Source organism: Schistocerca americana, chromosome X, assembly GCF_021461395.2.
Source record: "Schistocerca americana isolate TAMUIC-IGC-003095 chromosome X, iqSchAmer2.1, whole genome shotgun sequence".
Classification (NCBI taxonomy): Eukaryota; Metazoa; Arthropoda; class Insecta; order Orthoptera; family Acrididae; genus Schistocerca; species Schistocerca americana.
In genome coordinates this window covers 595,479,102-595,493,715 of record NC_060130.1, presented here as the reverse complement: position 1 = coordinate 595,493,715, position 14,614 = coordinate 595,479,102, and the positions used below count along the sequence as shown (strand labels likewise).

Here is a 14,614-nt window from a genome sequence, read left to right as displayed (position 1 = left end):
ACCACTCGAAAGGCCACAATTTGACCCCTTTCAAACTCGTCCAACTGACTTAGGAAGCATGAGAGCGATTCCGTGGCATGGTTGCCTGTTTGCTTCACAGGTTTGCACCACACTGAGCCTTTTGGCTGTGAGCATTCCCTATTAAAGGTTAGACACAGATGGCACTCAAGTACCTACGCCACCACGCTATCTGTTGGCAAACATATCCAGTCATCGGATCAAAATCTATGTCGTCTTTCGGGTTGTACTAATTTTTTTTTACCGGCAGTGTATTTAGCCTCGCATCCAAACAATATTACTATCAATTTGGAGAGTCTCGTCATCGATTCTGTTTTGAATTGATTGCTGAAAGAAACTGGCATAGTGTTTTCATCATTTGATCTATATTACGAATTTCAAAGAAATTATCGATCTTGTTAGTGCCTCCGGCCTTCTACAGTACAATCACTAAACGAGAGCACACAAAACAGATGGAAGGAAATAGTAACTTCCTTGGACCATAGTCACACAATTAGGTAGGCTTGGTCGCTAATCATAAGCTGGATACAGCAAAAACCACCAGCAGATAAAAATGTAACATAAATTGACATGATATCGCCACTCATGTTATCTCTGCCTCCCAAGTCAACAGGAGATAAGCACATCAAAGGAGAAGTTAGACATCTCTTTAAAGTAAAGAAACGGTCGGCTCCACAAACATCTGAGTTTTGCACCCCATTTCAATTGGAAGTGACCATTCAAGCTATGGAGAACATGAAATGGGTGTTGAAGGTATTTACCCTCACTTTCTGTTGCACTGTAGTCCTGCTACTGTCAAATGCCCGAACATTCTCTTTTCAAGCATCTTAGAGACAGGACATCTGCCACATCTCAACAAAACTAGGATCAGTGGTTCATTAAATTCAAACAATGATCCCGCAAAAGATGAAAGCAACCGCCCCATTGCTCTCCTTAATGTCAAGTTCACGCACCTGGAGACGCTCATTCACAACAGAGTCTCTGTCCAGCCATCAACAAAACACGTCCGTACAGAGCAAGATGTGCTTAGACTAGGAAGGGGTAGTGAGAAACAAGTGCTAACAATAGCAACTCATATCGAAAACGGCTTTGAGAAGCAGAAAATAAACACGGGGGCCTTCTTAGACCTAACAGCAGCCTATGATATCGTCTGGCGCAACAGACTCCTGGCTCAAATTCATCAATGTCATTCTGCGTCGGAAAATAACTACTCTAATGGCAACACGCTGAATAATAGTTCCATATGTTCTCAGAAAATCCGAGATACTGACAGATATCCGTGTAAGGTGAAGTGGAGCATCATGGTGCATAAAACACATCCGTTGGATGACGTAGTGGTACATCGTGAAGAAAATGGAGAAATTCATGTCTGAGAAACCGTAGATGTCCGGTAAGATGTTGCAGAAAGGAGTAGGGGCCAATGAGATGACCATTAATGACACTTCATGAGGGTGTTCATAAGCCCAGATATAGCTGTTATAATAACTGAAGTTCCCATAACACAAAACGCCAGCGGCATCAGCAAGTAATATGCATCCTAAGAATTGCAGAAACGCGGCACACTGTCCTAACATGCGCTGGCAGAATAGTTTCTTGGCTGAAAATTTACCTCATTTAATTCTCGCACACGTTGAAGGTAGAGAAGATTTTCGCACAGAATCTTCCAGAGTGTCGTGTGACTAACGTCTTCCCTTCTTGCAAGTCTCCTTGTACTAGTTGATGTTTCATCCATAGCACGAAGAACCCTTCCTTCAATCTTCGCCGTTCGTACACCGCATCGTCTCCCACCACCCGCAATTCTCTTCTCAAATGAGCCTGTCTCTTGTGAACGTTCGTGAAGTCGTGCGAACGTTCTAGCACAAGATAACTGCCTCCGAGGGTAACGTTCAGCATAAAGTTGACGTGCTGCTTTCGCATACCCATCTGCTACGCCACATATGTAGTGTCGTCATTTCAGACACTGAATACAACGTTGTGATGTGTTGTCAGAACTAACGACAATCAGATGAAGCAAAACAAATGTCATGAACAAGAGTAAAGAAAAATGTGAGTAAAAATACACATCTGAGGCAAATTACGCAACCAAGAGTCACTACATGGAATTTTTTTCATACCTCTCTAACGAAGGATTTTCGGACCCATGTTCATCGGCACTTTTTGCAATGGTTTAAAGTCAAGAATAAATCCGTAAAGTTTCTGACACATGTTTTTATCCACCCTGTGTTTGGATTCATCTGAACTTCCCTGATGCCCATGGTTTTCCACGTCTCAGCCACACAAACACTTTCACTACGTTTCCTGCCATAATGCCTCCTTTGTCAGCATGTCCAACATAGTAAGTCATGCAAATCAATACATGAAGTCACATAACCAGGTAGGCTACACTGCAAGCATATAACCGGTATCATCAGTTCGTCATTTCGACTCTTTACGGCTTCCACAATCCCATCTATTACTGATATAATCAAAACGTATCGTTACAAAAGCGTCCGCCTGCTTAGCTGGGTGGTTACGTGCTTGCCTCCCATGCAGCGGGTCCGGGTTCGATTCCCGGCCGGGTTGGAGATTTTCATCGCTCGTGGAGTGGGTGTTGTGTTCATTCCATCCTCATCACCGGCATGCGAGTCACCCAATGTGGCGTTGACTGAAATAAGACTTGCACTCGGTGCCCGAACTTCCCTGGATGGGACCTCCTGGCCTACAATGCCATTACAAGAGCGGAAACAGTACGGTCATAAATTTGGGAATAACAGTCACAGGGAACCCACAAGTCGTTACAGAATACATACGTTGCTCCATACCCTAGCAGCCACTGACGACGACACCAATACCACTTTTGACACTACATGTGATGGCGTAGTGTTTTGGTTGACTGCTACAGTCAGTGTTTCAGGCTGGTCGCTTCTGCCCTCATAATGGCGAGCGCGGACCCGCTCGGCTGCACATCTGACTGATGACCAGCTCGGAGACTGTGCTAGACGAATTTACGGCTGTGATGGAATGAAGCTACCCTTGATGGGTATGTTGTGACAAGGGCTCGGTTCCCATCGTATAGCGAGCTGCGAAACGTTTATTTTTTGCTGTAGCATTAAGCAGTCCACTCCACCGCTACACTAGACCACTGCACTGTAGTACACTATGCCAGCATTATTGCAGCACACAGGTGGCTGACCCGCACACTCCTTGGTTGGCGGCTGTGGTCTCCCACAAGGGATATTTTCTCTGGTGGACACTCAAACTTATAAGAGTCTATATCAGTGAATATACAATCTGAATTGTTCTACACTGTTTTGTCTTTCTGTTTTCAGGGTCTAGATGGGGCGTGGCTCCGACATTACAGTTGGCGATGTGAACCAGTGGACTTCTCCAACAGTCCTCGGGCCATCAGAGTAAGTTTAAGTTCAACTGCGTAGATAAATTCGAAAATGTACTGTAGTATGATTGTTCATTTAGGAAATGAGTCTCGTCGATGTCTCCTGGGCACAATGAAATGCTGCCTCCATGAAAAACCTGGGAATACTCGTGCGTGCCATTTTTCATTCGGTGAGAACTGTGTTCAAGTAGTGGGAGGTGCTTATAGACATGATCAGGATATATAGGGTGGCAGAATACAATTCACGTCATGGCGTGCCACCTAAAGTACACTACTGGCCATTAAAAATGCTACACCAAGAAGAAATGCAGATGATAAACGGGTATTCACTGGACAAATATATTATACTAGAACTGACATGTGATTACATTTTCACGCAGTTTGGGTGCATAGATCCTGAGAAATCAGTATCCAGAACAACCACCTCTGGCAGTAATAACGGCCTTGATATGCCTGGGCATTGAGTCAAATTGAGCTTGGATGGCGTGTAAAGGTACAGCTGCCCATGCAGCTTCAACACGATACCACAGTTCATCAACAGTAGTGAGTGGCGTATTGTGACGAGCCAGTTGCTCGGCTCCATTGACAAGACGTTTTCAACAGCTTAGAGATCTGGAGAATGTGCTGGCCAGGGCAGCAGTCGAACATATTCTGTATCCAGAAAGGCCCGTACAGGACCTGCAACATGCGGTCAAGCATTATCCTGCTGAAATGTAGGGTTTCGAAGGCATCGAATCAAGGGTAGAGCCACGGGTCATAACAAATCTGAAATGTAACGTCCACTGTTCAAAGTGCCGTCAATGCGAACAAGAGGTGACCGAGACGTGTAACCAATGGCACCCCATACCATCACGCCGGGTGATACGCCAGTATGGCGATGACGAATACACGCTTCCAATGTGCGTTCACCGCGATGTCGCCAAACACAGATGCGACCATCGTGATGCTGTAAACAGAACCTGGATCATCCGAAAAAATGACGTTTGGCCATTCGTGCACCCAGGTTCGTCGTTGAGTACACCATCGCAGGCCCTCCTGTCTGTAATGCAGCGTCAAGGGTAACCGCAGCCATGGCCTCCGAGCTGATAGTCCATGCTGCTGCAAACGTCGTCGAACTGTTCGTGCAGACGGGTGTTGTCTTGCAAACGTCCTCATCTGTTGACTAAGGGATCGAGACGTGGCTGCACGATCCGTTACAGCCATGCGGATAAGATGCCTGTCATCTCGACTGATAGTGATACGAGGCCGTTGGGATCCAGCACGGCGTTCCGTATTACACTCTTCAACCCACCGACTCCATATTCTGCTAAGAGTAATTGGATCTCGACCAACGCGAGCAGCAATGTCGCGATGCGATAAACCGGAATCGCGATAGGCTACAATCCGACCTTTATCAAAGTCGGAAACATGATGGTACGCATTTCTCCTCCTTACTCGAGGCATCACAACAACGTTTCACCAGGCAATGCCGGTCAACTGCTGTTTGTGTATGAGCAATCGGTTGGAAACTTTCCTCATGTCAACACGTTGTAGGTGTCGCCACCGGCGTCAACCTTGAGTGAATGCTCTGAAAAGCTAATCATTTGCATATCACAGCATCTTCTTCCTGTCGGTTAAGTTTCGCGTCTGTAGCACGTCATCTTCGTGGTGTAGCAATTTTAATGGCCAGTAGTGTATTACTCCACGGAATTTAAATGGCATCATTCGTACAAACCGTCAAAGGTATGGAACCCTCGACAACGAGTACGTTAGAGTTTGGGCACATGTTAGGACTGGAAAATTTGGAAATTTGTGGTAAGAACTATGGGACCAAACAGCTGAGGTCATCGGTCCTCAGGCTTACACACTACTTAATCTAATTTACGCTAAGGACAACACACACACACCCATGCCCGAGGGAGGACTCGAACCTCCGACAGGGGGAGCCCCGTGAACCGTGCAAGACGCCCTAGAATAGCGAATAAAGCATGCAACCTTCTACAAACATTCTCCTGTTCTGTATTATTTGTTGTATTAATACTGCTCGTTAGTCAGGTAAACCGATTGCTTGAGTGAGAATGTCACTTGATTGAGAAATTTCACTAAGAGGTGATGTAGGCATGTCAGGGTGCACCTGGGAACAGTGCTGACGAGTGCTGCAAGAATTAATGACTGTCGTTATAATTCACAGTTGGCGAGCTATAACCGCAATAACGCTGTTGATTTAACACTTCCATCTCTGTGCCGATTCGGGAAATACCAATCTTTGTCTGCGTAAATGGATCTGACCGAAATTTGTTCACGGTCATAGCCATGGTTTTGAAGAACATGTCTACTTCGTCCTCTTGTCGCAGGAATCTGTCTTCTTTGTTCTTATTCAAATACTTGTGAAGGGCATCACTTTCCTTCCTCTTTTTGGTTGGAGAACTTTGGCACGTGGCTAAAAATGGTGGTTGCAATATTTGCTGAGATTCGGGAGAAAGTGGTTCACACTTATCGTCAGTTGTATCTGGAGAGTTATCGATAGCATTGCTGCAGACGCCATTGTTGGGTTTCGCCAGCACGTTAGGGCAATTTTCCATATTTTCAGTGTGCGGTATAAAATTTGAAAGTGTTCCTTTCGGCTTCCACACATTCTAGAAATCTCAGCCTGTCCCAGTAACTTATCTTCTTGCAGCGGATCGTGTGATATCTACTTCTGTTATCTATATTCTATAGTGATCGCGAATATTCTTCCACTGTCTTTGGCGTTCATTCACTAAAGCGCAATGTACAAAACATTAGATTCGTCCAGCATCAGCTGGACTGCCACACCTGGCATAAAGCGTTGGCGCACTATGCATTACGCTCTGTCGCAAATCACCTTCACTATTGGAAATTGGAAATCGTGGTAAGGACTATGGGACCAAACTGCTGAGGTCATTGGTCCCTAGGGTTACGCACTACTTAATCTAACTTAAACTAACTTACGCACCCGAGGGAGGACTCGAATCCCCGACGGAGTGAACCGCGCGAACCGTGACAAGACGCCCAAGACCGCACGGCTACCCCGCGCCGCACCTTCACTATTTTGTCACTCTTGAGTAGGCTAGGATCATTACGTACCACGTGTCGCAAAATTCCTGTTCCTAGGAAAACCCGATTTAAGATTCTACAGGTGTATTAGCTGGAGTATAAGCCTAACATATTACCCAAATTCAACCTAAACCTCAGTTGGTAGAGCACTTGCCCGCGAAAGGCAAAGGTCCCGAGTTCGAGTCTCGGTCCGGCACACAGTTTTAATCTGACAGCAAGTTTCAATCTAAACAGTGTCTGCTCGTTAGTTTGACTTGTGAAGTGGTTTTCAATGTCTTCTCTGTTGAGAATGAGGAAGAAATTTATATTTGTCGCGCATAACATGCATCTCGCATTATTACAGACCGCCTAATACAAGGGTTGTTCGGAAAGTAAGGTCCGAATCGCTGTAGCTAATCGAACGTCGCGAGGACACCGAAACGCGCATGCGCACCGACTCCCGGTATTCCTTGCCCGTTAAACGAGACGTCATTTACATTGGTATTGTCGCAGTGTGCTGTTTAGAGTGTCAGTTCATAATATTTGAAACAACTGATCAGCCCGCTGACTGTCAAATACAGTCCGTGATTCGGTTTTTGACAGCAAGGAACGTTGCAGCAGCGGAAATTCACAGTCAGACAAGTGAGGCGTATAGCCCTAATGGGACAAGTGACAGAAAAGTGCGTAAATGGGTGAGAGCGTTCTAGACCATCAGTGACCCCAGATGATTTATACGAAGCCATGGGCAAAAATATTCGTGAGGACCAGGTGATTTTCTCTTGTTCCTCTACCCAAAAGAGTTTCTCGACAGAATGCTCTTCGCAACAGATGACAAGGTGAAAGAAGCAGCCGCGCGGGATTAGCCGAGCGGTCTCAGGCGCTGCAGTCATGGACTGTGTGGCTGGTCCCGGCGGAGGTTCGAGTCATCCCTCGGGCATGGGTGTGTGTGTTTGTCCTTAGGATAATTTAGGTTAAGTAGTGTGTAAGCTTAGGGACCGATGACCTTAGCAGTTAAGTCCCATAAGATTTCACACACCTTTTTTTTGTTTTGTTTTGAAAGAAGCAGTTAAAGACTAGTTATCACTGGTAGAATACGTCTATGACTTAGGGATATAACATCTTGTAGAACGTTGTGACAAATGTTTAAACAAATATGAAAACTGTGGTAGAAAATTAGAAAAGTTGTAAGGAATTAAACAATCAGTTTTTTGAAAAAATCTGCGATGGTTTATGTTTTGTAAGACATCGGATCTTACTTTCCAAAAAACCATCGTAGAAGGCTTTCAAAAATTCCAACCCGTTCCTCTGTTCGCAACAATGTATGAAAATCCAGAATAACTGTATAATGTTTTAATTACCACCTCTAAAACATCACCTTGTGACCATGAATTTAGGTGATGGTGTTATTCACCCTTAAACTGGAAATATTTTCCCAATAGCAGAAGATTTGGTGGAGTTTTTACTTCTATAAATCTATATTTCGGCTATTCAGGAAAGACTCCACATCGAAAATTACCTAGTCGTCATCCTGGAAATGCCTGCCACGAAACAGTTTCTCCCCCTGAGAAAAGAGAAGGAAGTCGCTGGGTGACATGTCAGGAATTAATCTGACGAGGCGAAATCCTAAAGCTCAAAGAAGCTGAAAGTGTGACCGTGTTCTGTGCGGAATGAGCCCGTCTCGGACAACGTCCTGACAGCCTCCCGTGATCTCCTTACGTTTCGGTAGCGTCCTCCTGTGGCGATTTGCCCCTTATGGGCATAATCTGTCAGCATCACACGTGGCAGTCCAGAAAACCTTCAGAATTACTTTTTGTCCGATGATAGTTGGGTCTTCATACTTTTCCGCTGTAGTGAATTCAATGCTTTCCTTGCTCAGTTGTATCCGGGTTACTACGATAAACCCAGTACTCGCCCACGGTGATTAAGTGCATTAGCCTGACAAAGATACGACATTTCCACTACTGCGGCGGCTCAGAAGGCTTTCTGAATGGTTGCGAGTACTCATGGTACCCAGCAGTAGGCGACCTTCGTCGGATTCAAAAAGTTGTGTAAAACGTTGAGAACTGGTCCATGACTCATTCTCACTTTCTTCAGTATTGCCTCGATTGGGACACGCCACTCGTCGAGTACCAGGGACTAGGCTCCTCTTAAAATTCCCGGTTATTCACAGGGAGACGGACTGCCATTTCGTTCTTCGTCATTCAGACTTGTTTGACCACACTGGACGTGTCTGCACCATCTGTCTCATATGACGACGCGTTGTTGGTGTACACTTCCACCAACTCACCGTAGATTGTTGCAGTGTTCTTCCCCTTCAAATGCAAAGACGATTTACCACACTTTAAGCTCTCTACTAGTAATCTGTTGTAACAATATTAATTATTAGAAATCAGTCTGTTTAATTTATATCTGAACTCACGTCTATTGTTGTTATTAGCTTCTGATAATGACCACGTACCCTAACCAATATGGATGTGACTTAGTGCATTAGCCTGACAAAGATAAGACGTTTCCACTACTGCACTGTTGAAATCTCAATTCTATTTTTTTCTGCACTGTTGAAATCTCAATTCTATTTTTTTCGTATACATGCGCTGTCTAATCAAAAGCATCCTGGTACCTACTAGTGGCCATTAATATGGGGTGTGTCCACCCTATGCGCTTATGACGTCTCTAAATCAGACGTGGACACTTTCAGTGACGTGTCTGAATGTCTGTGAAGCAATGGTAGACCATTCTTCCTCAAGATACGATAAAATGTGGTGATGTTGGACGCTGGGGTATGGAGCGAAGACGACGTTATAGCTCATCCCAGCTGGGTTCAGGTCAGGATTCATGACAGGCCAGTCTATTTTATGAACGTCACTATCCACAAACCACAGATGCATTGTCATGCTGATACAATCGTCGTCTCCGTCTGTACACACTACACGCAGCTGTTAAATGTGCTCATACCCTTCCGCATTTAGCGTTTTCTAAAGCGCAATAAGCGGACCACACCCTAATCATGAAAACTCCCCGATAACATAACAATGCCTCCTCCGCGTTTCACTGTTGGCACTGCACGTGATGGTAGCTAACGTTCTCCAGGTATTCGCCGAACCCAAACCCTTCCGTCGGTTGGCTAGTATAGCATGGTTCATCATTCCAAATCACTCGTTTCCAGTCATCCACAGCCCAATGGCGTCACAGTTTACACTATCTCAAGTATCGCTTAACATTAACGAAATAAATGTGTTGCACACGAGGAGCTGCTCGAACGTCGAACGTTGAACCCCATTCTTTTTAAATTTCTACGCTTAGTCATTGTGCAAGCTGGACTGCGATCGCAGTTTTAATCCAGGCTTCAATTGGCATGCTTTAGGAGTTTTAATTCTCATCGAAGTAAATTGTCTGAGGCATTCAGAAAGCTCCAGAAAGTGGTTTCAAGTCCTAATTTTTTTTCACTTTTTTCAAAGAGATCTCCCGTTTGGATCGCTTTGTGACTAATACCTTATCCATTGAGTGCCCCCCCCCCCCCCCCACTCCCCCCCGTTCACCCCAAGTAATTTAGTGCTGATGACGCTCGTGTTCGTGGTAGTATTCTAATTGTAAAACGATAACCCATAAATGCTACAACTTACCTGTTTTCTATGGAAACCGACTGAGACGAAGAAAACGAAACAGTACAGAGCTGTGTTTAAAATTGTATACGAGGGAAAAAAAATATGCATGGGCGAAACAATTTATCTAATGGTTTAAATGCGTTGCTATTGTAATTAAAAATGACTGAAAGAAAGAAAACGAAATTTCCACATTCTCACAGCACAGCATAGCATTTTCTTTCTTGAAGCCTGTTTTAACACAAAACCTGTACATTGTCGTTTAAAATAATATTTAGCCTATGTCCTTCCGATTATTTATTAGACTATTTCGAGATTTTTCTTACAACGTTTCCCCTTTATACATTATATCTATCTTTATATACTATGTATATTAAAGATATATGTAGCTCCTTTTCGCCTGGACGTTTATTAGAGCATCGTGTAGTTATTTGAAGTAGATCGGTCAAGAACTTTTCGAGATTTTTGGTAACAACGTTAAAAAAGTACTTGTGTTTATATAGCAGTACAGATTTTATATACATATTGATAACTCTTGTATATTTAAGAAATATGTTGCCTGTGTCCACCTGAACTGTTGTTACAGTAACAAGTAAAAATCTGAAGTAAATCAGACAAGAAATTTTTGATAAAAACTTTTTCTTGTTATATGATGTACACTGCGGGAAAAAAAATTAGTACACCGTTTTAGAGGTTTCGAATTCATTAAAAATTTATTTTTGTAAAATTGCATATGGAGGAGATGAAATGATACCATTTATAGATCAATAGCACAAGCGGTTCTGTGGTACGAGGTATCAACCCATGCTGAAACACCCATATTAGTTTGTTGTGTAGCCCCCACAGGCGGTAATGAACGTGCAGACACTGATATCCAGACGATCGTACAGATGGCGAATACTGTCCTGGGATACGTTTTGCCACGCCTGTTCGACCTGCTCACGTAGTTACGTAAGAGCTGCTGGCTGACGGTCACTTCTTGTCCCATTATATCCCACACGTCCTCGATTCGAGACAATGAGGATGTAATGCTGGTCAGGTAAATTACTGCCCATCTTGCAGAGCGCGCTGAGTTTAACGGGCAGTGTGTGGGTGAACACTATCGTGTTGGAACAACACATCACCTACCGTCTTGCAATAACTGGAAAACAGCGGCTCGAACAACCTTCTGCACGTCACGAGCGCCGGTTAGCGTCCCTCAAGAAACACCAAAAGTGAACGAGAGTTGTAGCTTATCGCAGCCCAGGCCATAAGGCCTGGAGAAGTGCCAGTGTGTCTTGGATGAATGCACTCAACAAGACAGCACTCGCGAGATCTACGTCATATGCACAAACGACCACCATTTGGTTGCAGGCAGAATCTGCTTTTATCGCTGAAGACCACGGCGCGCCATTCCATATCCCAAGTGATCCTCTGACGGATCCAGTCGAGCTGTGCGCATCGAATCTGTCACGTGAGTGGAAGACTGACTAGGGTGTGGATGCCCGCAATCCCACTGCTAATAAGCGGTTTGCAACAGTTCGCGTTGACACATCTGTGCTCACAAGTATTTTAAGCGGTTCTGTGGTAGCTGTACGATCTGCCACGCTCCCCTTACAACACGACAATCCTGGCGGGCGTCTGTGCTACGTGGACGTCCAGATCCTCGTCTATGGGTGTGAGAATGTTCACGTGACCACTGACACCAGCTCTTTGCACAACTGACACAACACGTCCTAATTGTGCAGCAATTCTTCGGAAGGACCTTCCCACTACTCGGAAGGCTACAATTTGACACCTTTCATACTCGCTCAACTGGCTGTAGGAAGCCCGAGTGCCTCTCCATGGCATGATTGCCTGTTTCATTCACTACTTGACACATTATTCGCGCCTTCATCCCAAACTGCCCACTGCAATTGCAATCCTGCAGACTTTTTTCGTAGCTCCTTATACTTCTAGGGCAATTTTTTCACGTGCATGATAATCAAGTAGTAGACGAACAGTTGAATATTCATCTTTCTTAAAAGCTTGGATATTACTCTACTGTGTGTATATGGAACAAAAGGAAATTATTGAATTCACAGTTGAATCACTACTCATAACTGATTTGTTTTAAAATTTAAAGGAGAGTTTGCATTCAAAAATTTTATATTTTAGAATATGACATTTTTATCCTATTAAAAAACTTGCCGGCCGGTGTGGCCGTGCGGTTAAAGGCGCTTCAGTCTGGAACCGCGTGACCGCTACGGTCGCAGGTTCGAATCCTGCCTCGGGCATGGATGTGTGTGATGTCCTTAGGTTAGTTAGGTTTAACTAGTTCTAAGTTCTAGGCGACTAATGACCTCAGAAGTTAAGTCGCATAGTGCTCAGAGCCATTTGAACCATTTGAACCATTAAAAAACTTGGATGAAGGATGGTTACCTTCCTACCCTCCCCGCACCTGCATATTTTTCTTTTTATTTTACTTTTCAAATGTCAATAAATATTGTTAAAGAGCTCTATGCTTACGTGTATCCAAAATCTTCAGTACTGTTCACCTTCTGCAGCTATAGCATTGACGTATGCACACAAATAATGAATCCCGAAAATCAACAGAATTCTAACATATCTGCTGTGTAAGTTGATAGTCTTCTTTACTATCATCTCTATTATTACGTATATTTTGTGCACATAATAAGTACTTGTTTTCTCTGTTACAGATTGCGCGTGGTGTTTACATTTATTTCCTGGCAAAACTGACAGAACTCCTTGATACAGTAAGTGTCACTCGCATAGACCACACAAATTACTTCACGTAAAAGTGATTTGTGCATATGAGGAGTTTTCCTCTGAAGAAAACATTGACTCACACTGTACTCAGCTACTGCTAAGATTTTAAACATCGCATGATTCAGAAAAAATTTTAATGTATTGCGACAAGCGACATACTCGAGCACATTATGACCTGATCTACGAGAAGAACGCGTCAAGTGCCATAACCCGATTTCCCAGAAACTTAGCTCTGTGGAAGAGGACTCATAATAAGCGAACACTAGTCTCGTCTTATCCGTAGGTACACCATAGTTTCTGAGAAAACGGCGGTCAAAATTATCGATGTATTGTGTATGCCTTTTAGCAAATATGTCGCAAAATTATTGTTAATGCGTGAAATCTTCAGCAATGTTAACGACGTTTATTTCTCGAGTGAGATTCATTCGACAAAATGTCGCTGTGGCAAATCTGCCTTTGCGCGATTCTCGTGATGTTCGAAATTTCTATGTTTCGAATGTTTCTAAGATATATATCATCCAAGGGAATACATCGAATCTCCCTTAAGAATAAAATATATGAACTACCATAAGAATGAAATATAACAATTTCAGCTTTTAAGATTATTGTAACCCAGAAAGTACCATGCACACACATGTATTATAAACTAAATTGATGACTCTTATAGTCAACCAAAGTTCTAATTTTACCATTAATGAAACGCCCTTGTATCCCCTAGCTTGATAAGAAACACTCGTATAGTAGTCCTCTGTAGACATGGTTAGGTACATGAAAAAAATAAAATAAAATAAAAAAATATCGGGTTTCGAACACAGATGCTACGACGCTAACCACTGCCACCATTTTTTTGCGTTTCTCATTTCTTAGGTAATTTTTTTCGTCGCTCTTCCGACTTCATTAAGCAATAAAGATAAACGGCGAACTAAATTTAAGCACGTATTAATCTTGATTGAATAAAATGTATTTCTTCTCACCTGAAAAAAATCCTTTGTTCTGTACGTTATGGAGAAAAGTAACTGCATCTGCATTAAAAGAAATTTTTCTTCTAATTAAAAAAAAAAAACAGTCTTCTGTTGCTGTAGGTTCATTTTCCAAATCATTAAAGGTCAATCACGTATTTCTATTGCTACTCACACACCTGTACACCTCTACCACTTACATAAAACAGCTACAGGGTTGTAAGGGAGTCTTCTCTAGTGTATGCTGTCACATTATGTCGATTATCTATTAACTGGAGTAATGAAGAGCTCTTGCGAGAATCACCTGATCATGGTATGCAGCATGTTGCCAAATGTTTTCCGATGTCTGCCATCCTGCGGAATCTAAAAATATTCTCCTTCAGAGTAGGACAAATATTCGGAGAACGTAGCATCCGGGCTTTATGCCCGATCATCCATAGCGCCGCAATTTATTTAGTAATTGGGTATTGCTTGCGGTCAGTCCGCATCAGTTCACGAGCGTTCAGATAGCGTGCGTTCGTCGTTTCAATAACGGCTTGTCGCTGGCTGAGAAAGTTCCGTTTGTCCTGTGCTGTTCAGCAAACAAATTTATGCGCGAGCGGGTCAATGTTTCCGGATTTGTGCCAGGTGTCTGTTGCACTGAGGTGGATTCGGTGCAGTTTGTCGGTGGTAGGGATTTTGTGATTGACAATCAGATACCACCGTGAGCGAATCCATGCAGGCAGGAATGGCTGGTGAATATTTCGACACAGTACGGTCCAGCTCGCCAATGGATCCGTTTCTTCAATGGGGTTCACACGTGCGGTCTTTGTCATGATCTGTATATTGTCTTGTTAAGGAGCTGTGAGGTGTTTGGGATACTGGCGCACATATAACTAAAT

The 14,614-nt window shown here is 43.6% G+C and overlaps 1 protein-coding gene across 1 annotated transcript in view; it reads left to right on the top strand.

Moving 5' to 3' along the window:
- The window catches only part of LOC124555619 (elongation of very long chain fatty acids protein AAEL008004-like), a 209,605-nt gene that overhangs the window by 161,029 nt on the left and 33,962 nt on the right, over positions 1 to 14,614 (top strand). The window contains exons 4-5 of the mRNA XM_047129588.1: positions 3,327 to 3,407; positions 12,705 to 12,761. Of these exons, the coding sequence (XP_046985544.1) occupies positions 3,327 to 3,407; positions 12,705 to 12,761 (138 nt within the window). The remainder of the gene's footprint in view (positions 1 to 3,326; positions 3,408 to 12,704; positions 12,762 to 14,614) is intronic.